Genomic DNA, 27,704 nt, shown 5'->3' with positions numbered 1-27,704 from the left:
AGATTTTGTTCCGTCTGTAATGAAAACGCAACATGCTTTCCAGCATCTACAGTCTTGCTTTTGTCCTTTTGTTCAGCTGCTTTTGGCCTATTGTGTTAAATGAAGACCATCCAAATAGCAAACGGTGTGATCATCTATGGTACGTTTACATTGTAGTATAAGGAGGCTGCATGCTTTTGAGTTGCCTGGTTTGTTTCAAACCTAGATTGTTTGTCTTGCTGGAAGCTAATTGTTTGCAAATTGGTTAATGTCACTAACAGTCAGGCGAACCCTTTCGTTATGATTTCAATAGACATTATTAACATAAAACAAAGTCTAACCCAAATCAAAAAGTTAAAATCTGAATGCCATTGCATTAATGGTAGATAATATTTAATATATTTAAAATTAGATTCTTAAATGCCCTGCATATAATTACTATTTCTATGGTTGTTTGAAGCTGAATCGCATGCCTAAATGATGTCCAGCTGCTGATGCTGACCTACTGCTTGTGGTTACATAAGAAACTGCTTATGCTGAGATCTTGAGTAAAACAGTGCTAGATTAACTCATCCGATCAAGCAGCATCCCTGGAAGACTTGGATTAGCGGCATTTTGGGTCAGGACACTTCTTCAGGCTGCTTGTGAGGAGCCTCGGAAAGGACTGAATAATGGGGAGTGAGATACAATAGAGGTATTTGGAGATGAGTTCGAGGGGGGGGGGAAGGGGGGGGGGAGGAGCATGGAGAAGCAATGGGTCCGCCAGGGTGATTCTGCTTGTGGATTTTGAGGAGGAGATGGAAAAGGGCACTGCGGGGTTGGGGAACTATAAGGTTCGAGGCTGCAGAGGGGAGATTGCCAGAGGTGATGAGATTGTAATGATCTTGGAGATGAAGGCCTGGTGTTCTGTGGAGTCATGGTCGAGGGCTAAGTGTGAGGCGGTGTCTGTGAGCTGGCACCTGGCCTCAGCACAGTAGAGGTCAGCCTGCCAGACAACAGCAATTCCCTTGTCTACAGGTATGATAACAATATTAGGATTGTGCGGAGGCCTGCACTTTCAGAGGAGGTAGATTGGAGTGGGTAAGGGGAGTGGAGAAGTCAAGACCGTTGATTTTGCACCAGCAGTTGGAAATAGAAAGGTTAAGAAAGGGTAGAAGGCCGTCAGGAGGTGTCCACGAGGAGAAGAAATGTTGGAGATGGGAGAAGAGGTCGTTACTAGAAGGCAAGGACTCCTTGCCCGGGAAATAGGGCCGGAGGCAGGGGTGAGGGAAGGAGAGCTCAATAAAAAGTGTTTATCCTGTGCCATAATAAAACTAATTTCATCCAGTGCTGATGATGGATTTTTATGCTGCATTTCCTGTCCAAGAATGGGCAGCGTGATAATAGATGCAGAGAAAAATTGAAGCTATAGATATAAAATAAGAATAGAATTAAAGCAAAAAAGTGATCAAGTCAAATGAGGAAACCCCCATAATTCTTGAGAACGTTGAAACTTAAAAAAAACTTATTCAATGTATTGATATTATAAATCCTGCCACTGATAACATTTACTGTAGATGATTCTTGCAAATATCTGGGGGCTATTCCCAAAATGCCAATCATCAACTATTTGCCAAGTATTTATGGCTGCAGCTTTCAGCTTTCCTTTGTTCCTTCTGTCTTTGCTGAATTCCTGATAGAGTGGGCTGTCAGCAGCCAAGTAAATCCAATGCAACAACTGCATTTCCATGAAATGGTTAACATAGTTCTTCCATCTTTATTTGACCTTAGTGATTTTGTTTCTTGTCCTTTTACACTTTTTTTTATTTTATATTCTGCTTTTCATGTCATTTATTGTCTCTGTCCTTACTGTTTTAAATCGTATTTTTGTTTAGACCTGGGTTTTTGTGAAAAGCTCTTTGTTGCATTCAATTGTATGAAAAGTGCTATACAAATAAAGTTATTATTACATTGAGGAAGTTAGAGCACATTGTACATCTTGACTCATTGTCCTGGCGGTTTACCTTTTCCCAACAGCAACAGTAGCCTTTCTATACCTAGAGAAAATCATTTTACATTCAAACCCTTTTAACAATGGGTTAATAGATTCTCTGATCGTAAGGATTTCTGGATTTTCTCCCTTGTTGCCTTTTAATAACTATTCTGAATTTGTGGCAAAGATGGATTTCCACGCTGTTCATCACCCGTCTGTGACCTCAGCCAGTCAGTCATTTTTAACCAAGGACAATGAAGGGTTATTTTTGGCTGGCTTTTTGATCCAATGAGACTTTGATCCTTTCCTAATTCAGAGCCTTCAAGCATATTCCAGCTTGGATCGCCGAGCCAGGGTCCCGTCCCCTCCAGCATTTTGCCGAGCCAGGTGCCCCGCTCATCCAACTACCGAGTCTAGGGTTCTGTCTTCTCCAGCCTCTCAAGTGCAGGTCCCATCACCTCACCGAGCCGGGGCCCAATCTTCTCTGGCCTCCCGTCCATTCATGGGCCCTTGCCAAGTCAGAGGCCTGGACCTCCCCGTGGATTTGTGCAGTTGAGCCCAGACTAATGTTGGCTCTATTTGGATCGCCAGTGGCAATGCAAAAGCCTGGTGATACAGAACATTTAATGGGCCTGGATGGAAGAATGCGGATGTGCAGAAAATTAATTGCCTCTCTCTTGATAAGTAAGTCAGTAGGCTGGAACTGTCCCCTATATAACTGTTCTGGGTTTATAAGAGGATCTGGCCAAAGGCTTTTAAAATTTGTTTAAGAATTTGATCTTCAAGAAGGAGGAGTTCAAGGTGACTCGGGCCAGAGAGGTGATGCTGTACAGGGACTCCAGCGACCCCAAGGTGGCTCAAGCAGGGGTGGAGGTGAAAACTGGGAGGAAGTGGAGAGCCGGCGAAGCCGTGCTGCAAGCAGAGTCCCGGATACGCCACAGAGTCCTGGTGGGAGCAGTGACTCGGGGAAGAGCAGGCCTGGGAATCTTCCCATCTCCCCAGTTTGACAAGGCCAAGGGGAAGGAGAGGCGCAGGGTGGTCCAGGAGGAAGTGAGGGCAGTGGTGGAGGAGGAGAGGTGTACCAGAGCAGTTGGATTGAGGCAGCAGGAAGCCTGGACAAGGTGGGAGCAGGCCATGGACCGAAAAGTCACATGGACTGAGCTCTGGCAGGCTGAACCACAGCGCATCAAGTTCCTGGTCCAGGCAGTGTATGATGTCCTGCCCAGCCCATCGAACCTCTTCATCTGGGGCAAAGCGGAATCTCCAGATTGCCCACAATGCTCAGGCAAGGGGACGTTGGAACACATCCTGAGCTGTTGCCCAAAAGGCTCTTGGGCAGGGCCGGTACACATGGCGTCACGACCAGGTTCTCAAACCCATTGCAGAAGCCATCAGCATGGGAATCAGCAGCTGCAGACGAGAACGCCCCACCACCCAGATGATCACCTTCGTGAAGGCCGGAGTGCAGCTGCCAAGAACCACAGCAGCCAGGAATCCATCAGGAATCCTGGCGACTGCGCAGGACTGGCAACTTTCCGTAGACCTGGTGAAACAGCTGAAGTTCCCACAGCACATTGCCACGACCACCCTGAGGCCAGATATCCTCCTGGTCTCAGAGGCGACCAAAAACATCGTCTTGTTGGAACTGACAGTGCCGTGGGAGGACCGTCTGGAGGAGGCCCATGAGAGGAAGATGGCCAAATATGAAGAACTGGTCATAGACTGCCGCAAGCAGGGCTGGAAGGCAAGGTGTATGCCCATCGAGGTTGGCTGCAGAGGTTTTGCAGGGCAATCGCTCTACAAAGCCTTGAGTGCACTGGGCATAAACGGAGTGGCAAGGAGAAGGGCCATCAAGAACACCAGAGAGGCAGCGGAGAAGGCCTCGAGATGGCTCTGGATCAGGAGAGGAGGTCCATGGGGAGGAGCGAATGCCACCTGAACACAAGTCGTGGTCTGATCAACCACGGCTGGGTCGCCTGGGTGAGGGTGTCTGATGTTGAAAGACCCGAAACACCTAATGACCCCAGGTTACATCACTGATGATGTGTTCAGGAGTATCTATCGATGTATTTGTATCAATCAAAAGTAGGCCGGAACTGTCTCCTATATAACTGTTCTGGGTTTATAAGAGGATCTGGCCAAAGGCTTTTAAAATTTGTTTAAGAATTTGATCTTCAAGAAGTTAAAATATAAATGTGTGTATGTTTGTGCACCTTCCATCTTGCTCGAATTTGGTTAAGGTATAAACGAGATTACCCAATTCACCTGCAATAATTTTTTATAAACTCTAATTTGAAATTTATCATCTATTCTTTTTGTAGCTAACAAGCTAACTGCCTATCAAGGTTGTGTCATGACATTGGAGTTGTAACTGGTGGATGAGATGAGAAGAGGGAGGAATATGATTTTGCATCCATGGAAAATGTTCCCTCCTGCACATGTTTAATCCATCCCATAGTATGTGCGGCTGTTTCTCTTTGGGTCCTATTTTCCAGTTAATACTTTCTACATGATTCGCCAGTTGTGGTTCATTATATGAACCACATGCTGTTCATAATGCTTGGGCACCTTGGGGTGAGACCATTCCTTTTCCTTCCTAGATGGGCAAGAGTGGGCAAGTGGGTCATATTGACAGCATGGTGGACTGCATGAATCTGTGCAAAGTGAATCCACAGTTTCCTCTGCGATCTGCTCAAGCACTGCGTTGCTATTTTCTCCAAAACGGTTGGTTTGCTGTGTACATGTAATATTACATCAACAATTGATGCAGGACAAGTTAGTGACTGAGTAATTAATAATCTGTAAATTGTTTGGATGACACTTTCTCTTTAGAAACTGACTGTACTTAAATATAAAGGAACATTAAATCTTGATTGTAAACAGGTTTTTCTGCTCCCAACCTTGTGTCTATAGTGTAACCTTTGCTATGGGTGCTTTGGGCTATCTGCTTTTGGTAATCCATGTTATAGCAATGTTACAAAATTTTGAGATTTTAAAAATCAAGTCTGTAATTTATCCCATCAGATAAAGCATAAAAATAAGTTTAATTTGACACCTAATTCACTTTCATATCTCAAGTATTTAAAAAGTTATGGCCATTTTCATACTGGGAAATGAGCATCTTGTTCCCTATTGATTTTCTATGGACATAACAAAAAAGCTGTGATCGTGAACAGTCAAAAGCCCATAACTTTCTTAAAAATTAAGAGAACTGAATGAAATTTTCAGTTATCATAGATTGAAGCATTCTGAAACAAATATAAAATAATCTTACTTGGATGACCTGAAATTAAAGCATATAATTAGTTAGTTACCTAATTGTAGCTAATTTCAGACTTCAATTACTAGATCTAAACATCTATCCATTTCTTAATAAATGATTAACATTTTTAAATAGCCTAAATGTCCAAGTAATATTCACAAATAATTCACAATAAAACATGATTTTAAAATCTCATTTACATTAATTTATAGGCCAAATGGAAGGAATTTAGTGTTCAATTGCTGTAAATTAAAGTCCATTTTAAATCAGCTTTCCAGTGGGTCCCTGTGGAACGCGCTGGTTTAGAACGTTCACATTGCGGTAGATTTGTGCCCCAAATGACCAGAAAAATACTGCGCGATATAATGGGCCCAAAATGAGCTACTCGCAATATTAAACTTTGTATAAAGGGATCTTTAGAAGCCCTTTTTAATGTAAAAATATACAGCATACCTCCTGTGGTTTGCTTTATGAGACCCTGCGGTTGCTGCCGGTCGCGGGTTTAGAGACTGATTTTTAAACTACTATAACTATTATACGAGGCCGTTAAACCTAATAATAGCTTTTGCGACAGGGTCTTTCAGCGATTTTCCGTTAATAATTAACTAGGCTGAACATCTTCGATTTGAACAGCCTAGAGAAAATCGCGTTTTAAACCCGCCCCCTCTAAACGGCGCCAAAATCGCGCACACGGGCTGCGGAAGATTTTCACCGACGCTTCAGGTAGGCTTTGCAACATACCTACATGTTACAGAAGCTTACAAGAGAATGTACAAACTCCGTACAGCAGCACCCGTAGTCAGGATTGAACTCGGGTCTCAGACTTCCTGGAAGACTTTGATAATGTGATACTCAGTTGCACACATACTTGAGATTGTTGTCACAGTCTGCTCAGTCATGCTCCAGATCCTCATATTTCATATTTCTTTATGCCGTAGAGGGCTCGTTGACTCTATTCTGGCTCATACCGCAGTTCTGTTCCTTCCCTAATTTTAACTGTAAACTGTTCTCTCCACATCCCACTGATTTGCCACTCCCCTAAATATGATGGGCAACTTGTCATTGGAATGTCTGGAGTTTGGCATCAATGGAGTATTAATGCAGTGTTGTATTTTTTAATGATATTTATGTTCATAAACTATGACTTTTTCCTTTTAAGCAATGTGCATTGAGGGGCATGCCAATGAACTGGCTTGGAAGAACATGAGGAAAATATGGCTGAAGTGGATGAAGCCTGAGGTTTAACAACTATCTCTAGTGATTATCTGTACCACTGGATGGTGTACCTCCCTTCAGCCAGTTCTCCTGACAATATCATGTGAATTAGCTCTTCAAAGCAGAAGTATTAAAAGCAAGAAAGTCAAAATGTACAGAAATAGAGCCTTGATGAGTACCTGTAATTATCACATTGAAATGAAATTGATTGTGACATACTCCTGTTTCAGCTGAATTAAAGATTTGTGTATAACTTGCACAGAGCAATGTCAAGCATCTATTTATAATGCAGTTTTGAAGCATTTAATACTAGTGGTTAATCAACATCAAAAGGCGATCATTATCATTATGGAACTACTTTGACCAAAGTTGGCCCATTGTATATTTGATGGGCATGTAGTAGAATCTGAATGAATTGGGGACAGCTGATATCCCATAACGGACAATAATTGGTACATATGAGCATACATACGAACCAGAACTAGGCGATTTGATCCCTTACACCTGTCCTGCCCAACAGTAGGACTACGGCTTATCTTTTACAACGCACCATTTTCTTGAACTAACCCAATCTCCTTAAATTAATTTAATATTCAAAAATCTAGCTAACTTTGTCTTTAATATACTCAACAACTGAGTTTGTATAGTCTCTTGGTAGAAATTACTAAAAAACTCACCACCCTCTGGATGAAGACATTTTTATTCATATCTGTCCTGAATGGTTGACTGCCTCCACTTGGTTTGCAAATGTTAACCCCTGAACCTAGATACACATGCTAGAAGAAATATTATCCCTATATCTACCACACCACCCCTGCCAAGCTCTGGGGTCGCAAGGAATTACAGATGTCGGAACCCTGTATAGAACACAAAGTGCTGGAGTAACTCAGCGATTGTATCTCTGGAGAACATGGATAGGTGATGTTTCAGGTTGGGACCCCTATCCATGTCCTCCAGAGATGCTGCCTGACCAACTGTGTTATTCCAGCACCTTGTGCTCTGTTTAAGAATTTTGAATGTTTCATCTTTTATTATTTTGAACTCAACAATCCGACTTACTTTCTCCTTATGGGAAAATCTGCCCTATTCCAGGAATTAATTTGTGAGCATTTAGGGATTTTGGCACAGCGGTCCTCTGAAACTCACCAGGTTCATGGGAAAATTTATAGCACTGACCTATATAATAGCTAAAAGAATTCTAGCCCTTGCTGTCTCCTCCCCTTCCTTAACCCTCTAGCTGTCTCCTCCCACCCTCCCATCCGCCCGCATTCGGGCTCCTCCTCCTCCTCCCCTTTTCCTTCCTTCTCCCCCCCCCCACCCCCCATCAGTCTGAAGAAGGGTTTCGGCCCGAAACGTCGCCTATTTCCTTCGCTCCATAGATGCTGCTGCACCCGCTGAGTTTCCCCAGCAATTTTGTGTACCTTCGATATTCCAGCATCTGCAGTTCCTTTTTGAACACGTATTTAAGAAGTGTTGGGTTTTTAATTTGAAAGAACATCAATTGTCTGGACAGTTTTCTAGATCGGCACCTTCATTTCCCAAATCTCCCTGATTAATGGAGTTTGGCTGTATTTGAAATATCACAAATTTTTAAAAGCTACTGAAGAAAATGTAAAATATATTATGTTAATAAAATTATGGGAGAATTTAGAGACATTTAACACATATTAACAGTTATTTTTTGTTGTTGTCTTAACAAAGTTAAAAGTTTCATTAAGAGTACCATTAAAAGACTTGCAAACGTGAATCCACTAACATCCAGAAACAGGCTGCATGAAAGTAGCTGGACACTGAAGCCACAGCCATTGCTAGAATATTCAACCCAATGTGTATTCTTTTAAGTCGTAATTTTTTGTTCCATTAGTAAATCCAATATACTATGACCAAGTTTTTGTTTAATTGTGTGCCACTTTAAAGTATGTTAACATACTCCTTTGATCACTGTTGTAACTTTCCCAATTTAATCTTCCTGCAGAACCTGAACTGGGCTCGAGACGTGTTGCTTGGTGTTACTGTTCCATGGCAACAGTTGAAGCATATGCCAGCACAAGGGCTCTTCTATGAGAGGAACAAGACAAATTTTTTTAATGTAAGTTTATGGAAAAAAAAATTCAAATAATTTGCTCCCATCACTTTACTATATTCAATATATGTTGTGAGCAGTTGCGCTTAGTAGACATCACCAAAAATAAACAATTAAGCAGGATTATCTTACCTTTATTTAGGGCAACTGCAAACTTGGCACTTCTTCCTATCTGTGCTTTCATTTTGTAATCATCTGATATCTTAATGGCACTGAATCTTGTCCACGTATAAGCGGTTTGGATTTTACATTCAGTGATGAAGTGATGGAACTTCCCACTGACTTGGCGATACCTGCCTATGGGAAATACAGCATTCACCAAGATGTGTACTTCTCCTGTGGTGTTAGTAGCCGTGGCAATCTGTTCAATCTAATCCCTGAGATCCACAACCACTGACATCAACCTGGCGACCAAAACAAAGTGTCCTCACTGGCTTACATATTATTATATAAAATATTTTATTTTGAAATGAGTGATTATAAAGCATAAAATAAAGATTGAAACTAATAGGATTAAAGTAAAATCTACAATATCATGAACTGTTTTTAAAGCTAATGAAATAAATTTAAAATACATTATGTTTTGAAAGTCCATTTAAGGGAATTGGAATACAGTTACACAGAATTGTTTTTCTTTAAGTGCCTGTAAATTTGGGTAAGTCATAATTATGGCATGTTTAACCATTTAAAAACATATAATTTATAATAAATTAATTTTCGCAGCATTTTGGCAGGTATTTTGCAGCAGGAACAGTTTTATTAAATACCAGATTCCTAATTACCCTTCATTATGCTGACAGCTGCTGCAAAACTATATGAACAAGCAAGTAACCACAAGAAGCAGCTACTGGATTTCCATGTCCAGCGGCACATGTGCATCCTCTAGTAAATTGCTGTCAGTTTCACAGTATAATGATGGTCAATGCTGATAGTTGTGTCATAACAGACACATTTTGTGTTTGCAGTCATGTGCATTCATTGTTTTTAATAAAGATTCAGATGGAGTGACCCCAGTACCAATAGCATCTGTCTGGTTGTACCAATCTCAACACAGATGAGAAGTGCATGCAATAGAATAAACAGTTGTCAGTACAGTAAACTTTATGCATCTGTGAACTGAATTAGATTTGCAGTTTAAGTAAAGATAGCTGTCTCTCAGGGAGGATGACTGGGATGTGAGTGGTCCTCGATTATTATGCTCGCTGCTTTCTCGAGGCAGCATGAACTGTAGAGTGGGGAGGAGGCTTGTCAGAGTGATGGACTGGGCTGTGTCCACAACATTTGTTGCAGTCTTGTTCGGAGCTGTCGATCATCCCAAAAAGCCACTGCCGTACCACATCTGCAGACATCTACAAATGTCATAGAAGACGTAGAAGACAAAGGAAAATCAGCATGTCTTAATGACTCCCACCAGCTTACGTCGCAGAAAGCATCCCATCTGGAAACTTCACAACTTTGTGTAGGATGCTGGTTTAAACTGAAGATAGACACAAAATGCTGGAGTAACTCAGCGGGACAGGCAGCATCTCTGGAGAAAAGGAATGGGTGGCATTTCAGGTCGAGACCCTTCTTCAGACTGCAGTTTCTTTAACTTCAGCTGCAGCAGCATCACAATTTTATTTGACAGCTGCTGTGTCCAAGGCTGCAAGAAACTGGTAATGTATTGCCACTTGATCAGAGATACAGTGAAAAGCTTTTAATTGCATGCTTATGAAAATCAAATAATTCTATACACGAGTCAATGAAGTGATTCATAAGTACGACAGGTTGTGCAAAGAGAAATATGCCAGAGTGCAAAAATATCATGTTACAACGTCGTAGCATCACAATTACAGAGAAAACGTTCAAGGTCCACAATGAGGTAGGTTAGAATATCAGGACTATACCCTAGCTTATGGGAGGACCATTCAATAGTCTGAAAACAATGTGAAAGAAGTTGTTCCTGAATCTGATGATATGTGCTTTCAAGTTTTTGTATCTTCTGCCCGGCTGAAGAAGGGAGAAGAGGGAATGACCTGGGTGTAAATGGTCCTTGATTATGTTGGCTGATTTCCAAGGACAACATGAAGTGTAGATGGAATTGACAGTGAGGAGGCTGGGCTGAGTGAAGAAATGGGCTAAGCAACTCTCTGCAATTTCTTGCTGCCTTGGGCAAAGCTGTTGCCAGACCAAGCTGTGATAAATCCTGATTCTATGCTTTCTACAGTGCATCTATTGAAGTTGGTAAGAGTCGTTGGAGAAATGCTGAACTTCATCTTCTGAGGAAGTGGAGGCATTGATGTGCTTTTTTGGCTGTGGCTTTAATGTTGTGGTCCAGGACAGGTTACTGGTGATATTTATGCCGAGGATCTTGAAGCTCTCAATCATTTTCACAATTAATGCTGATTGAAGCATTTGCTCCATCACACTTCCCGGTCAATAAGTAGTTCCAGCGTCTTGCTGACATTGAGGGAGAGGTTGCTGTCTTGACACCATATTACTAAGCTTTCTGTCTCCTTCCTTTATTCCTATTTGTCATTGTTCGAGATCCGGCTCGTTACAGTGGTGTCTTCTGCAAACCCGTAGATAAAGCAGAATTTGGCCTCACAGTTGTGAGTGTACAAGGAATATAGCAAGGAGCTGCAAACACATCCTTGAGAATCGTAATGAGCATTGTATTGGAATGTTGATGATCATTGAATCACATATGTTTTTCTGTGTTAAGCAGTACAGCAAATCTGTGTTATAAACCTTCACAACATGGTTTTTTTTTCCTATCAACAGTTCTGTGATAACTAGCTTGCAAGAAGAAATCTAACATTCCAGGAGACCAACTGATTTTTGGCACAATCTAACTCTATATTTGTGTCATCGCATTCCTTGAATTCAGTTGAGTTTGGAATACGAGGGTCCAAAATTTGTGTTTGAAGAACCAATTTAAAGTTGGTGTGGAGTGACCCCAGCCCAGGAATGGTAGTTTGGATGCTCCTAGTCCAAACATAGAGTTTACTCGGGAGCAAGATATTTCTCTGTCTGTGGGCGGTTTTGATTTGGGGAGATCAGCTTCTATTTTGGTCCTGCCTTATGCTGACATCTACCTACATTTACCTATCAGTAATTTCTCAACGGTTAGCAATTGCCAATGAGTATTGCAAACGTCTCTGCCCATAGTTCTCCCAACCCTAGTGGTACAGACCCTCTTGTAGCACCCCTTCAGTTGCCTGGTTAAACTCCATGAGAAAAACAGTGTGTGTGTCAAAGTGATTAGAATGTCTATTTGAACTTTTTATCCACCTTACTGTTCATACCTCGTTCCTGTGTACCTCTCTCCACAATGTTTGGATTGTTTCAGTTGACAAGTGTACACTCTCATTGTGTCAATAAACCTGAAATGTTCTATGAAGAATTCTGTCAACTATTTTGATCAAAGAAACGATCCTTTCTTTCAGAATCATATGCCGTGTTTCTTTTATTAATTTATTTTGTGAATCTGGGTATCAGTGATGTCCAGTCATTATTGCTCGTCCCAAATTGAGAAGATGATGGTGAGTTGTTTCCCTGAGTCCTGCCTGGGAGAATAGTCAGGGTGAGATGTTGCTGTGCATTTTAACTGGGTGGACCCTTTGGATAATGACTCCTACAGAACCACAAGCCATTTAGTTGCTGCGCTCGCTTTGGGTGCTTGTTTTCCTGGTTCCTGGAAGCCTAGCTAGCCATTGTTAAAATGGAAACACAGGTGAAATCGGAAGTTCTGAATAAGAGTCATTGCCCTGAAATGTTGACTGTTTCTCTCGACACCTGCTGAGTGATTCTGGCATTTTCTGTTGTGTTTGAAGTCAGCAGTTGCCAGTCTGAGCCAAATGCTTGAATTTCCATCCTGCCTCCTGGGAGCAGGTTGGCTGCTTGTTTCCTTGCTCTCCTTCTGTTCAGTTCACAAGTGAGCATATTAGAGGCTGTTGGGTTTCAATAAAATGTTAATATTTATTGTGATCCCATTTATGGCCGTTAAAAATTACCATTATGCTTCTACATAGTTAACCAAGGCTCTTGTGTGTTCTGGAATGGACAAGCAAACAAAATGTTAAAACTTCACACTTTCAAAGTACAGATAATGACTGGTAGCTCCTAGCTTGCTGGTGCCCAGTAGTCAGCTGGTTGTCAAGCTTGATATTAACAGAAAGTGACACATTTCTATGGGCAGCATACTGTATTAGTTTGACATCAGTCCTTACTTGTTTTGCTAACAAAGTCAATTGCCTTTGTTATGCTTATTTCCAATATATCCTCTCTGCTGCGTTAAAACTAAATAGATGAAAGCAGAGGCTGTTTGGACAGAGTGAACATGGAGCCCCTTGAGAAAAATAGTTTCAGAGACCCTTGGAAGTCCCATTTGTACCTTAAAGGGGCTACCTTCTTAAATTTGTGACTCCTTGTTTTAGATTCTCCCATAAGAGGAAATATCCTCTCTACGTGCACTTGTGGAGATAGGTGGATTTTTCATCAGCCAGGAGGTGCAAGATTACCGCAGGAATGTGGAGTTGAGTTTATAATCGGATTGATGGTGATCTTATTAAATGTTTGGCCGGGAAGACACTAAGCAGCCTGCTACAGCTCCTGATTTATTTGTGCTATATATTTTCAAATTATGGATATTAGTTGGAAATTTCTATCATATCGCAGGCTGATGTAAAGAATTCTGTTAAAGATTTAGGCGCATTTCACATGACAAAATATTAATTTGTCATAAAGCAGCACCTTTAATGTAGCAGAATAGACCAAGGCACTTCATAAAATATGGAATTGAGTCGCCTGAGAAACTAGTGTTGATGGACAATTTTTTTTTGAGGGAAAAAAGTTTGTGTTGGTTTTCATTGTGTATTGTGTGTTCTTTTTTTTCCAACTGTATCGCTGCATGGCAAGTTAATTTCATTGTACTTTGGTTGGTGCATGTGACGAATACATTTGACTTTGACTTTGAAAGGTGAAGGATCTAGGGAGGGAGTTCCAGAGCCTAAGGCTTTGGTAATTGAAACCATGACTATTAGTGACTGCTGATTGTAATTGGGGTGTACAAGAAACCAGAAGTGGAGAAGGACAGATGTTGAATGATTAGGAGACTGGAAGAAATGGCAAAGAATCAAGGGGCAAGGCCTTAGAGGGTTTTGAAAATAAAATGTGAATTTTTACATTGAATTATTTTTTAATTGGCAAACTCCAGTATAGTGTGAATGGAATCATGAGTTAAGGATTAGGGTAAGCAAGCCAGATCTGGAGGTTTCAAAATTGTGAATGAGGATTTTCAACAAAAGCGGAGCTGTGGGAGGATCCAAGTTGGGCATTGCTACAGAGGGAGAATTGTGCTGTCTTTTAGTGATGGCCTCATTGCCATCAAATGAGATCTAAAGGTTGCCAGCAATTTGTTTCAGTTTCAGACAGATGCTGGAAAAGAGAGGCCAAGTCAATGGATATTTTTAAGGCTGAGATTGATAGATTCTTGATTAGTAGGGGTGTCAGAGGTTATGGGGAGAATGGGGTTGAGAGGAAAAGATAGATCAGCCATGGTTGAATGGCAGAGTGGCCTAATTCTGCTCCTAGAACTTGTGAGAGTTGAACCTGGAGGAACGATGGCAGTTGCACATCCAGCACTAGATGTCTGATGGGAAGCTTTTGAATACAAGAGAAAGATTGATAATCTGATGGAATGGTGCCAGAACAACAATTTTGCTCTCATTGTTAGCAAGACCAAGGAACTGATTGTTGACTCCAGGAAGGGAAAGCCGAGGATCCATGAAACTATCTTTGTTGACAGGACTGTGGTGGAGATAGTCAACAGCTTCAAGTTCTTGGAAATCTACTCAGAGTCCAGAACTTTGTTGCAATCACAAATAATGCTCTTTGACACCACTACTTCCTTCGAAGATTGTGAAGATTTGATAAGTTATCAAATTCTTATCGAACTTCTACTGGTGCACGGTAGAAAGCATGCTGAATGGTTGCACCTCGGCCTGGATCAGTAGCTGGAATGCCCAGGAACGGAAGCTGTAGATAGTGGTAAACGTTGCCCGGTCAATAACAACTACTGACCTCCCCACCATTGCAGGGATCTACAGGAGGCTCTGCCTCAAAAAAGGAGCTAGTATCATTAAAGATCCTCAATCTGCCTAGCAATCATCAGGCTCTTGAACACTGCACAACACCAACCACTATCTTACGTCAGCAACTATGACCTACTATGGACTTTGTTTTGGTTCCTCTCTGTACTTCGCACTATTATGGTCTGGTTACCTTGTATTACTCATCATTAATTTATTGTATTACTGATTTATTTGTGTGTTATCCCATTAATGGAAAGGATTAATTGCATTAAAAGAATTTAAATAATTCTACAACTTGAATTTGTAATCAAGTCAGGTTGAACAAATGAAAATATTTTGCCAGGTAGAAGGTTCTTTGTGGTTGGTTTGCCAGAGTGCAGCTCTAGTTCACTTGCTGAGGAATAGGGCACTGTTGGAGATGTGATCTTTCAGATGTGATATTTGCCTGCCCTATCAGATGATCATGAGAAGAGCCTGTGGTGCTACTTACAGAATTACAGGGGAGGTCCCTGGCACTCTGACCAACATCCAATGTTTATTTCTCTCAGTACTGTGATGGGAGCGCTTTTTTGTTTTTTTTTAATAATATTTTTATTAGAAGCATGTACATATCATAATCAAAACACATTTAGTATATCAATTACATATTGTTAATAGATGGGATTCCAACTATCAGAGTATAGGGATCCTCATTTATCAATTATATATTACCTCTGCTTCTATTTGTTTTTGTTTTTTTTATAGATAGTGAGAAAGAAGAGAAAAAAAACACGATAGGAAAATAATAGAATAAATTATACAACTTTGGAGATAGGCCCGTAGATTATAAAACATAACTATTCATCTAATCCTGGGCTCAAGCTTCAGTCAGACTTCCCTGCATTTTACCCTTTCAAAAAGTCAATAAATGGAGACCATATTCTAGCAAATAATTCTTGTTTGTCAATTAAGACAAGTCTAGTTCTTTCCAAATGTAAGGTCTCCGACATCTCCATAATCCACATTTTAATTGTGGGGGTTGTTAGACTTTTCCAAAATGTTATTATTAATTTTTTCCCAGTACTATAATCAAGGAGGTTTCTTTGGCGTTGTAAGTTTTAGGCTTTGTTCTGATATTCCTAAAATTATTAATTTTGAGTCGGGATCCAATTAGGTATTAACAACTTCAGAAATTATTCTAAAAATATCCATCCAGAAATTTTTGATTTTTATACAATTTACAAAAGTATGAGTTAAATTAGCCTCTGAGTATTGACATTTATCACAGATAGGAGAGATATGTGGGAATATTCTATTTAATTTTGTTTTAGAGTAATGCAGTCTATGTAATACTTTAAATTGTATTAAAAAATGTCTGGCATTTAACGAACATTGATGTATATGTTGTAGACTTTCTCCCCAAATATCTTTCATTATAGGTTGGTCTAATTCATTTTCCCATGCTTGTCTATATAATTCCGTCGATGGGACCTCACTATCTAGAAGGGTGTTATAAATATGAGATATTAACCTATCTGTATTAGGATGTTTATTCAAACATTCATCAAAGAGTTTCTGGCTCTCTATTTCTATAATCTTGTGTATGTGATTTAACATAATCTCTAAGTTGTAAATATCTGAAAAAGTTATTTGAGTGTAGTCCATAATTCTGTTGTAACTCCTGAAATGAAAGAAAAATGCCTTTCCTATAAAGATGTCCCACCTTTTTAATGCCATAATTTTTCTATTGTGTAAAACCTTTATCCAACACAGAGGGTTTAAATGAAGGATTGTTTACAATGGGAAGAAAGAGTGATAAATTATCTATTTTAAAGTCTTTTTAAAATGTTTCCAAATACGTATACCACTATATATTAAAGGGTTTTCAGTATAGGTTTTTTTCTTCAGTTTTATGGGAGCTAACAAAATCGAGCCAATTTCAAAAGGCAAACAATCTTCCTTTTCCATCTTTAACCAGTCTGGTTGAATAGGGCACTGTTGGAGATGTGATCTTTCAGATGTGATATTTGCCTGCCCTATCAGATGATCATGAAAAGAGCCTGTGGTGCTACTTACAGAATTACTGGGGAGTTCCCTGGCACTCTGACCAACATCCATAAATTGTACAATCACTTGTGCTTCCTAGCTATAACCACTTTCACACTATCTACAGTTCACTGAAGTAAAGTTAACAAAAGTAACCAATACCTCTCCACTTGCTCTTCCCTTTCCCTCTCCCCTTGCTTTTCCCTTTCCCTCTCCCCTCACCCTGAACCTTCCTCTCGCTTTACTCTTCCCTCTCCCTCTCCCTCTCCCTCTCCCTCTCCCTCTCCCTCTCCCTCTCCCTCTCCCTCTCCCTCTCCCTCTCCCTCTCCCTCTCCCTCTCCCTCTCCCTCTCCCTCTCCCTCTCCCTCTCCCTCTCCCTCTCCCTCTCCCTCTCCCTCTCCCTCTCCCTCTCCCTCTCCCTCTCCCTCTCCCTCTCCCTCTCCCTCTCCCTCTCCCTCTCCCTCTCCCTCTCCCTCTCCCCCCACATCTGTCCCTTCCCCCAAACCCTCCTTTGCCCTGACCCTCCGTCTCTCCTCATCCTGACCTTCACTCCGACCCTCCCTCGCCCAGACCTTTCCCCTCACCGAACTTCTTCCCCCCTCGTTCTCTCCTTTCTTTCTCCCGTCACCCCAATTCTTCATTTCTCCATGCTCCTTGTCCCGATCCTCCTCCTCGTCCATCCTCCACCCTCTCCTCTTGCCCCAATTCTTCCTCCCCTTTTACCCTGACTCTCCCTCTTCTCTTGCCCTGAACCTCTCTTTCCCTTCCCCATGCCCTGACCTTCCCTCTCCTCTTAGTCCCTCCCTTACCCCTCTCCTTTCCCCGACCTTCTACTCCATTGCCTTGACCCTCCTCTCCCCTTGCCTTAGTCCAATCCTCCCTCTAAACTTACACCAACCCTCACCTTTTCTTATCACCTCGCTCTGCTTCCAACCTCTCCTGTTGCTATTCATCTGCTCCACTCGACATGTCCTTTCCCCCTCAGTGCTTTTACCTATAATTCTTTTTCTCTCTGATCTGTTGCCCAATTGTGATTGTTGACACAATGCCTAATCTATAGTGTAAAACTGTCCCCAGGCAGCTGAAGGCACTTTGGCCGTCTCGCTCAAGAATTGTACAGCCACAGGGTGAAATGACCCCTGAGAAGGTTCGAAATAGCATGCCGAAGAGCTGATGCTAGCAGAGTACAGAGAATCACGTTTACTAAATGTGATAGTTCCGCTGTGTCATCCACAATAAATGAGCATAGAAGCACTTGCTAATTTGTTGGTTGTAGAGCTGAAAAATTAACAGCATAAAAATATTAATTTTGCAATAAAATTTGTGATGCCAGCACTAAAGAGTCTCGTGTTCTGAAAAAGGTACACCACCATGGTGTGAGACAATCTCACGCGGTCAGCTGTGTTAAACATGCTATAGAGCTGATGAGTGTTTTCTACCCTCTGCTACCTTGTGGATATTTTGCAGAATCACGACACCCACTGACTGCTAACTTTGGCAATAGTTTGGCTTTCCTTGAAGTAAGTTCATGCATTTACTGAGATGTGGATGGCAAAAGCCCCTTTTCCATTACGTTCTTAAAAATAGCTGACACTTAAGAAACCATGAACTTCCTGAGAATATATCTTTATTACTTTCTTGTTTTTTCTGCAGCTCTCATAATTGTAGTCTTTAGTTTAGTTTAGGGATACAGCATGGAATCAGGCTCTTTGGCCCACCAAGTCCATGCCAACCATCGACCACCCGTTCACACGAGTTCTATGTTATCCCACTTTCTCATCTATTCCCTATTCATAAGGAGAAACTTTACAGAAGTCAATTAACCTAGACCCGCACTTATTTTGGGATGTGGGAGGAAACCTAAGTTGGCACATGGAGAACGTGTAAACTCCACACAGACAGCAAAGTCAGGATCAAATCTGGGTGTCTGGCACTGTGAGGCAGTAGCTCTACCTGCTGCATCACTGTGCCACGCCTAATTTGCATTAATTTGAATTCATTTTTCAACATCTCTTTTTGGCATCACTAGAAAAGCATTTTTTATATTCCCCTTCTCTAATTGCTCTTGAGCAGATGGTGATCTCTGAATGTTGTCGGGTAGGAAAACCCCAGAACTAGACGCAGCAATAATAAAGGAAAGCCAACATAGCTCCAAATAGGGTAGTTTGTGACATAATGGGAATGCAGAGGTGGCAGCATTTCCATGCACCTGCTGCCATTGTCCTTGATTGAAGTTGCAGATTTGGGCAAAGATCTTATAGCAGAGCAAGATAGACCACTCCTCCGAAATCCAATGGACTGACGTGTAGTACGTGACGGAACGTCACGGCCGCCATTTCTTTAAGCATAAGGGAGGGAGAGAGAGAGATCGAGAGAAGAGAGGGAGAGAGAGATTCGGGAGAAGAGAGGGAGAGCGAAATCGAGAGAAGAGAGGGGAGAGAGGGATCAAGAGAAGAGAGGGATCGAGAGAGGAGAGGGGAGAGAGGGATCGAGAGAAGGGAGAGGGATCGAGAGAAGAGAGGGGAGAGAGGGATCGAGAGAAGGGAGAGGGATCGAGAGGGGAGAGGGATCGAGAGGGGAGAGGGAGAAGGGGAGAAGGGGGGAGAGGGAGGGTGGAACGATAGCATGTTATAACGTTCAGCTGTCCCATTCCGACCAAAGATTATAGAGCAGAGCTCCTCTAGTATCTTTGATTGAAACCGCCGCCGCCGAACACCACGGCCCACCATTGCACCCAAAGATGATAGAGCAGAGTTGTATAATATTTGATTGCAACCTTCTTCACGGCGGGCTTGTGATCTTTGCTTGTGATGTCTCGACAATTCGAGGGCTATAACGGGTAACAGCCATCGCGTTCTCGGACTTGAATCTGAGCTCGAAAAATCTCGTGGTCACTGGGCCTAATGTGTCCCGCGGGCCATATTTTGGAGACCAATCCCTTACAAGAACAAAACCAAAAACGTACAGAAGTGTTAAAATTGTCTTTATTATAGTGGTAAGTAAAGATCTATTAAAAATAAGTCTACTAACTTTCTAATGTACCGACAAACCTAGTTTCACAATGGCCGTTGATGGGAGAACAGAAAATAACATTTTCACGACAGAATATCGACATAATAATAATATTTTCTTTCCTTTCTTTTTTATCGGGGAACCTAAAGAATGACAGGTCTGGTCGTTTAGATTTACGATTAGAACAATTGATAGCGGAGCAGTGAGATGAAGATTTAGATGAGGACGCCATGACAGCCCAATAAAATGCTCAATAAAATGGCGTCGACAATCACACACGTCATACTACGCGTTTTTCGAGGAGTGGTCTATCTTGCTCCTCTATAATCTTTGGATTTGGGAGTACTGTTGGAGTCACCTGGGCAAGGTGTCATAATACGTTTTGAAGACCGTGCACACTGCAGCCACCTTATGCCATTGGTGATGGGTATGAATGCTTAGGATGGTCGGTGAGGTGAAGATCAAGCTGGCTGCTTAGTCCTGGATGGTGTTGAGCCTAAACACCCAAACTAGGCACCTGTCAGCTAGTTATTGCTGACTAAATGCCATTTGAAAGCAATATCAATGACCAAGAGTAGGCCATTGGATGATAATTGCCTGACATTTTATTTACTTTTATTTTCCTTATTGTTGAGTGGGTGCCGTGCTGTAATGATACTAGAACAGCTTCTCTAGAGATGTAGCTAATTTTGGACCACTGGTCTTCAGTTTTACAGCCAGGATATTGTCTGGACCTAAAGAGACCGTGTCCAGTGCTCCAAACCATTTCTCGACATCACACGGAGCAAATAAAGACCATCTCTGCAATGATAGGAATTTCAGGAGGAAGCTGAGATGGATTATCAACTCTGCACTTTTGGCTACATGTAGTTGTGAATTACCTTACTGTGTCATTAGGGACAATTTTACATGTATACCAAGCCAATTAGTCTACAAACAAATGACACTAAAATTCTTGACTCTTGCTGGCTGTTCAACTGATGTTTACATTAGAGGTGTCCTCCTTATGGCTACTGTTCTTATGCTGTACAAACACCATGGAAGTATATTAATATTGTGTCAGTGTGTCATCCTTTGTTCATTGGTGACACTGGCTTCTTGAGCCATTTACAAATATATACTGGCCTGTTTCTCTGTTTTGCAGCAGTGATTACACGTCAAAAATATTTCATTCGATGCAAAGTACTTTGGGATGTCCTGAGGACTTGAAAAATGCTCTGTGGATTCAAGTTTATTGTTTTATCTGGTCAGGTGTATGAAGACTGCAGAGTGTCTAATATTCAGGTTGTGAGATAGCTTCTGCAAGTTTTTTTTACAGTTTTTGCTCCTTGCTGTTGAACTTTTCCCAATGGTTGGGAAAAATCTATATTTGCCAAAGTCCAATAAAATACTTTTTATTGGGCACGTGGGTGTTCAAATTTTTATAGGATACTAGATCATATGGGGACCCGTTGGGTCCCTTCCCCTCAACCTCGGTTTCCAGTTCATCAGTATTAAGCCATAGCCTATGACAATCATCCTTGCAATCTACAACTCTACAAATGTTTGTATTACCTGCAGATTCAATAACCATACGTCCTAAATTCATGCCCAAGTCATTCATATATTGATATATATCGCAGACATCAAGAAACCCAGCAATGATCCTTGTGGTACACCACTGGTCACAGATTTCATATCAGAAAAGCTACCCTCCGCAGCCTCCCCGCCCCCTCTCTGTCTCCTGTTACTAAGCCAATTTTGGATTCAAAATTGCAATGTAGCTATTTTTGTCGCTGTGACAAATGAATCGTTTTCTACTTCCTGCAGAGTAGGAATTTTGTTTTCCATATCCATTGTGGCATCACCGTAGGGTACTTTCCAAAAGGTGTTTTTTTTGTTGTTTTATTTGGACGCGCTGTACTGAATCTGAGTTGCATTGAGGCAAAAGGGTAGTTCATGTCTGCATTCTTAATGTGCCATTTTGAGGGATTCAATCATGGTCACTGTTAATGTAACACCAATTTGATGTTCAATTTTTGATTGTTTCATGCCATCGCTTATGGCCTTTTCACAAATGGCAACAATTTCTGTCACTCATACCTTTCATGATTTGAATATGTCTAGCAAATCACCTTGCGGTGGGCGACACAGTGGCACAGCGATAGTTGCTACCTTAGTGTGACAGACACCTGGGTTCGATCCCGACTACCAGTGCTGTCCATATCTGAATCTGAATGTATATGTCTAAACTAAACTAAACTAAACCTTCTCTGCTGCTAGGAGAATAATCCAATTCTTTCCTGTCTATCATCATAATCAAGTCTTTCATTTGTGAAATCACTTTTGTAAATCCCTTTTACATCCTCTCTAAAGCCTTCACATCTTTCCACCTTACTCCCGATTGTGGCTGAATCAGTTTTTCATGACTTCCTTGTTCTTGTATTTTACGTTTTATTTATACAATACAGGAACGTAAATAGATTATAAACCGCTTTCTTGACTATTCTGCACTTTCAACATTCAATACACATAGTATTCAGATCTCTGTTCTTGTAGACATTAGAATTGTGCTTTCTAATTTATATTGGTCCTTGCTACCAAAATGCATTGGGTTGCACTCTGTTAAATTGCATCTGCTGCCCTTTCTGTTCATAAAACAAGTCTGTCCATGTATCTTCAAATTATTTTCCCCATCCTCCACACAGTTTGTTGTGTTTGTTTATAGACTAAAATGGCCCCACTCTTGGCATAATGAGTGCGGTTCCAGTAAAACTGGTGACTGGTCTGCTGTTTTGTACTGTCTACTATCTTAACATTTATGAGTCTTGACTTAGTCCAAAACGCATTTCATGGCTGCTGCTTTCTCCTGTCATGGTTAATTGTGAGCTTCACAGGCATGTCCTTTTCATCAGTCATCCAACCACTTTCCGTGATTCTTCACTATCCTCATTACCTGTGTGAAATGTGTGGATTCCGTACACCTCTAATGAAGTTCATTACAGATACATAGAGCTCAGAGTATATGCAGTCGATTCAGAGGGCCTGCAGAGTATAAATCGTCTCTTAAACTTTTAAAAGAACATTGTTGCTACCCGAAAAACAATTTGTCTACTTGTGATGTCTTTTATCGAGTAAGATTCTGTAATCGGAACACCAGCAAAATGTGTTGTAAAGTAGAAAAGAATGATTCATTATCTTGGATCTGTTTCTCTCCCAGCAGCAACTGCCTGATTTGTTGAATTTATTCAGCATATTTTCCTTTTAGTTTCAGATATCCAGCATCCAGAGTATTTTCTACAAGGTACATTTTGTTGTCTTTACAATGGTCTCAGAACCCTAATTTGCAACTGAATGCAAAAATAGGATCTTGTTAATGCCTCTTCCAAAGGACATTGTAACTCCATACTGTTTTAAACTAGATCTAATAGCACAGTCTCCTGACAAGATTCAAATAATGGATGTGGTTCGACTGAGTTGCCAGAAGTCCTGCCTATCCTGACTTGGACTTTTGACATGTTGATCAATGGATAACTATTGGGTATGCTCAATGTGCATTGAAGTTCTAGCATTACTTCTACCTTGAATAGATTTATTTTTAATTGCATGGTAAAATTCAAAGCATAAAAGCTGCTTTGAAGCGAATGTGTGAATGAAGTTTGCCTTCAACAACTTCAGTGCAGTTGGATGTCTCGTATGTTACTTCAGCTTCTGATTTTCATTATGCATGTATGGGATTTTATATATCATCAGCATCCCTGATGCAGTAGCATCTGCTGCAATAAAAAGTTGCTGGCTGCACTGCTTGAGAAATCATTGTTAAAGCAGGAAGCGGTGCTTGTTGATTAGTGTATTTATTACCAGGATTATTAGAATACTTAGCCCGGTGATAAAGAAAAGCAGAGTGTATATGACCAGACAGTCCATTCCATTAGACTTGATGTAACAAATTTACTGAGCTATCCTCCTCCTCAAATTGACAGAGATTGAATACAGAGCATCCAAACACAATGCCATAACAGATATCTTATTGATACCACATTGGATGTAGAGAAACAAAACTTGTACTCTGCAGGAAGTGGGAAATAATTTGGCACAGCAACAGAAAAAGTTAATTTCCTTGGAATTACGTCATGGAATTGGAGAGAATTTAGGACATAGAATGAGGTTGTTTGGCCAAGGGCAGTGGTTCTTAACCTTTTTTGGCATTTGTACGCGCATACGCGAACAAACTATTGTATGTGGTATGTACCTTTGTTAGATGCTTAAAAATGGGCTGAACAAATGGACATGTTATTTATGACCCCTTCATGTCCCTCTTGGTTTCTTGGTCCTCCAAAATATTCCTAATGGAATTTAAACTGGAGGTAAAGCCCCAAACGACCCCCAGGTTAAGAACCACTGGCCTGGGGTCAAGAAGGAGCCGCCGAGTTATCCCACCTTCCATCACTAGGTTTGCTATAAAGCAAGTTTAAGCTCTTCCAGTCAGTCCATGTCACTCCATCCAGCGCGGCCTGTCGGCAACTAGGATGCATCACCCATGGTCAGTCATGACCGAGGGGGGCCTACTACTACTTCACTGGATTGAATTTAGTTTTTACATTTTTCTGGCCAACTGACCAGACTTTAAAATTGAAGGTAGACACAAAATGCTGGAGTAACTCAGCGGGACGGACAGCATGTTAAATGTGACTAGAGTCTAAAACTTCCTTGTCTATCATCAACCACGTGACCATCTATAGGATCGAATATTTCCTCTGCTTCTTTTGTGTGAAACTTGCAAAGTAACCTTGTTATTTTTTGTTAATTGCACCAATATGTGAAATTCTGCACACATCATACCATTGGATAGGATTTCCACCAGGGTAGGATAATTGCCATTCATGTACATGCAATTAGCAATGTTAACTTATCTCAAATAGTCTCATTACTCTGGAGTTATTTTTTAAATAGATTGCATTTCACATGTTGTTGCTGGCAGAGTGGGATGACCTGCTTCTGTTGAGAAGTGAATCATGTCAACAACCATGTTGTTATATCCAGAGAAGGAATTGAGCCATTTTCCATGCAGTCATTTATCCAGGTGTCACCGTGAATCAGGCCTCTTTTTACCTACACTGACTTAGCATTATCAAACCTTATTCATAGAATTGGTCTCTCCAAGAGTAAGGTTTTGAGTCAGCATCAGTATTGACTGATTTTTCTGTTTAACCGCTTAGTATATGGTAACTCCCCACAACCTGGTGAGTAAACAAGTGCGCATTTACAAAAATATATATCCATCAATCAATTTTCACCAGTTTGTAGCACAAACAATTGAGTTGAGGCACCAGGGATTTGCTCTATTTCTGGGTGTGTACAGTGTTAAGGCTGGGGTTAATTTCTGATATTACCACAACTTGCACAAAAACGAAAATTATTATTTGTATAAAATCTGTACAGCATGTTTTTTTTATAGAGCAACAAATTAAATTATCCTAAATCATTAATTGTATTCTGTATAAGATTCTAACATGAGATCAGAGTTATTTATTATTGTCAAATCAATAATGCTGCGATTTTTGTTGTTGTTCATAAAGCATGTTGCAGCAGTATTAATTGGAAAAATTAATTGTGAGAGTGTGCCCATAATGCCTGTTGTACAGATATCACCTGAAGGTGGCACCAGAATGCAGACACCAAGAGTCGAGCGTGTCTACCGGAAACGTCAACCATTCCTTCTATCCAGAAATGCTGCCTGTCCCGCTGAGTTACTCCAGCATTTTGTGTCAACCACGGAGATATTGATTGTGGTGAACCTAGTGATGGTAGTGACACTGAATGCTAAGAATAGGCAATATGTAGAAGGCTCCACAAGGGTGAGGGCAAAGCTAGACCCACTCTTGGGGAATTGAGCAACGCAGGTAATTGAATTGTCCATGGGCAATTGTGCCTTTTGGGACCAGCAACCACAGTTCTCTTGGATTTTAAATTGTTTTGGGTAAGGGCAGGGCTGGTCCATATGTTAAAATTCTAAATTGGGGCAAGGGCAACTTTGATGGTATTGTATACCCACATGCAATAGTTGTTTGGAACATCCTGAATCTGTGAAAAGCTTTGTTTTGCATGCTATCAGATAAGATCAGATAATACTATACATAAATATAATCAAATTAAACTCGTACAATAGATAGAACAAAGGGGAAAATATAGAGTGCAGGGTGATATCTTGGTCCATTGCATAGCCCTTCAGTGTTTGAGATTTTAATATGTTGTTTGGATTTTAGATTCGGGCCCCTTTTTATTGTTCATGTGGATGCTATACATCTCATCAAGCTATTGGCAGAAAAGCAAGAGGTTTTTCCAGAAATTAGATTAGCTGGTTATTCATCCTTGCACATTTCTCCTAACATGGAAATCTTTGCAATACATTTTCTGGGGGAAATGATTCTGGTGGAAGCGCTGAGATGTCCAAACTGCTAAATAAATTGGACTTTTTTAAATTTCTCTCCTTATGATTCTTAGCTTCTCCCTTTGTTGGGGAGATTTCTATATCTGGCTTCCTTCAATGAATCTTGTTAAACATTGCTCATTTGATATCTTTATCATCTGATCAAGGAAGGCCTAGCTTTCACCTGTGCCCCTCTCATTACTATGAGCTTTCCGACATGGAGTTATACAGATCGAAAACAAACCATTTGGCCCAACTCGTCCATGTCAACCAAGATGCCCCATCTAAGCTAGTCCCATTTGCCCATGTTTGGCCCATATACCTTTCCTATACATGTACCTGTCCAAGTGTCTGAAATGCTGCTATAATACCTGCCTCAACTACCTCATCTGGCAGCATATTCCATATACCCGCCTTTCTCTGAGCGAAAGAGTTTCAGAAGGGTCTTTAATGTATTCAATATCATAATTTGTTTTCATTTTTGACCTTGAAAGCTTAAGGCTAATTAACACAAAGTGCATAATTCTGTACACTAGTGGTTTAATATCCAAGCAGAAGCTGCAACCTGTATGCAACTTTCAGGTAGAATCTGAGGAGAGATGGCACAATGGGCTAAGTGCTCGGCTGGCAACCTGAAGGTGGCCGGTTCGAATCCTGCTTGGAGTGTGTACTGTCGTTGTGTCCTTGGGCAAGACACTTCACCTACCTTTGCCTGGGACTAGAGACGGAAATTAGCTACTGATTGGCTACAATCTCGCATATTTACATGCAAATGTTCATTAATATGCACTGTCCCTATAAACAAATTATTATTATTATTATTATTATTAGAGGGTAATAAAGTTAATATTTTAGGTTTTGTCCATTTGTATGTATCCCTTCCTACAGATGCTACCTGACCTGCTGAGTATTTCATGATTTTTTTCTAATGACATGTGAGGTTAATTAGTGGTTGATGTGCGTATGGGTGTGGTGTGTTAGGAATTTTATTTTATCTTTAGATGCTGCTGGATCATTAACAGTCTCTTGAGTTTGCTGTGATTCCTTGAAACTATGGCATGTTTGGTAGGATAGCAGTGAAATAATATCAAAGGTGTCCCAATGTTATGGATAACTCTTGAAAATTATACCCTTTTGTTCATGCCTACATTGGGCTAGTACGAGTTAAATGGTCCACTTTCTCTGGTGTGACATATAGACAGAGCAGTTCTTTTTGATTGTTTAGCTTTCTCTCTAAGTATTAGCCATGGCTCAGCCTGCAACTCTTTCCTGCTTCAGAATGTAGTTCATTCAAGTCACATCTTGGAGACATTCCTATTCAGTATAAAGTGTGCTGTACTGCAGGAATTGCCACCTTTCGGATACAACTATTAGAAATGAATTACCCTTGGGATTCAGGCTAGGATTGATCCTATAGTAAAATGGGTGACCAGGTTGTTATCGCAGCTTTGTTCAAATAGAAAGCATGGTTGTCTGCATGTCCACATTAGAACAATAATTGAATTTCAAAATTACATTGCCTGTATAGTACTACATTATATAAGCCTCCCCCTTTTTCTGCATCAGGAAGTCATAATAGAATCAGAGCTATACAGCATGGAAACAAGCCCTTTGATTCAACATGTCCATGCTGACCAAATTGCTTAACCAGATAGTCCCACTTGTGTGCACCT

At 40.9% G+C, this 27,704-nt stretch overlaps 1 protein-coding gene across 3 annotated transcripts in view; it reads left to right on the top strand.

Annotated features, from left to right (window-relative positions):
* The window catches only part of cabin1 (calcineurin binding protein 1), a 244,075-nt gene that overhangs the window by 104,586 nt on the left and 111,785 nt on the right, over positions 1-27,704 (top strand). For all 3 annotated transcript variants that reach the window (XM_033043465.1, XM_033043466.1, XM_033043464.1), the window contains exon 28: positions 8,404-8,517. In XM_033043465.1, the coding sequence (XP_032899356.1) occupies positions 8,404-8,517 (114 nt within the window). The remainder of the gene's footprint in view (positions 1-8,403; positions 8,518-27,704) is intronic.

Source organism: Amblyraja radiata, chromosome 25 (genome assembly GCF_010909765.2).
Source record: "Amblyraja radiata isolate CabotCenter1 chromosome 25, sAmbRad1.1.pri, whole genome shotgun sequence".
NCBI lineage: Eukaryota > Metazoa > Chordata > Chondrichthyes > Rajiformes > Rajidae > Amblyraja > Amblyraja radiata.
Note: the sequence above shows the minus strand (reverse complement) of the source record. Positions and strands in the feature narration are given on the sequence as shown.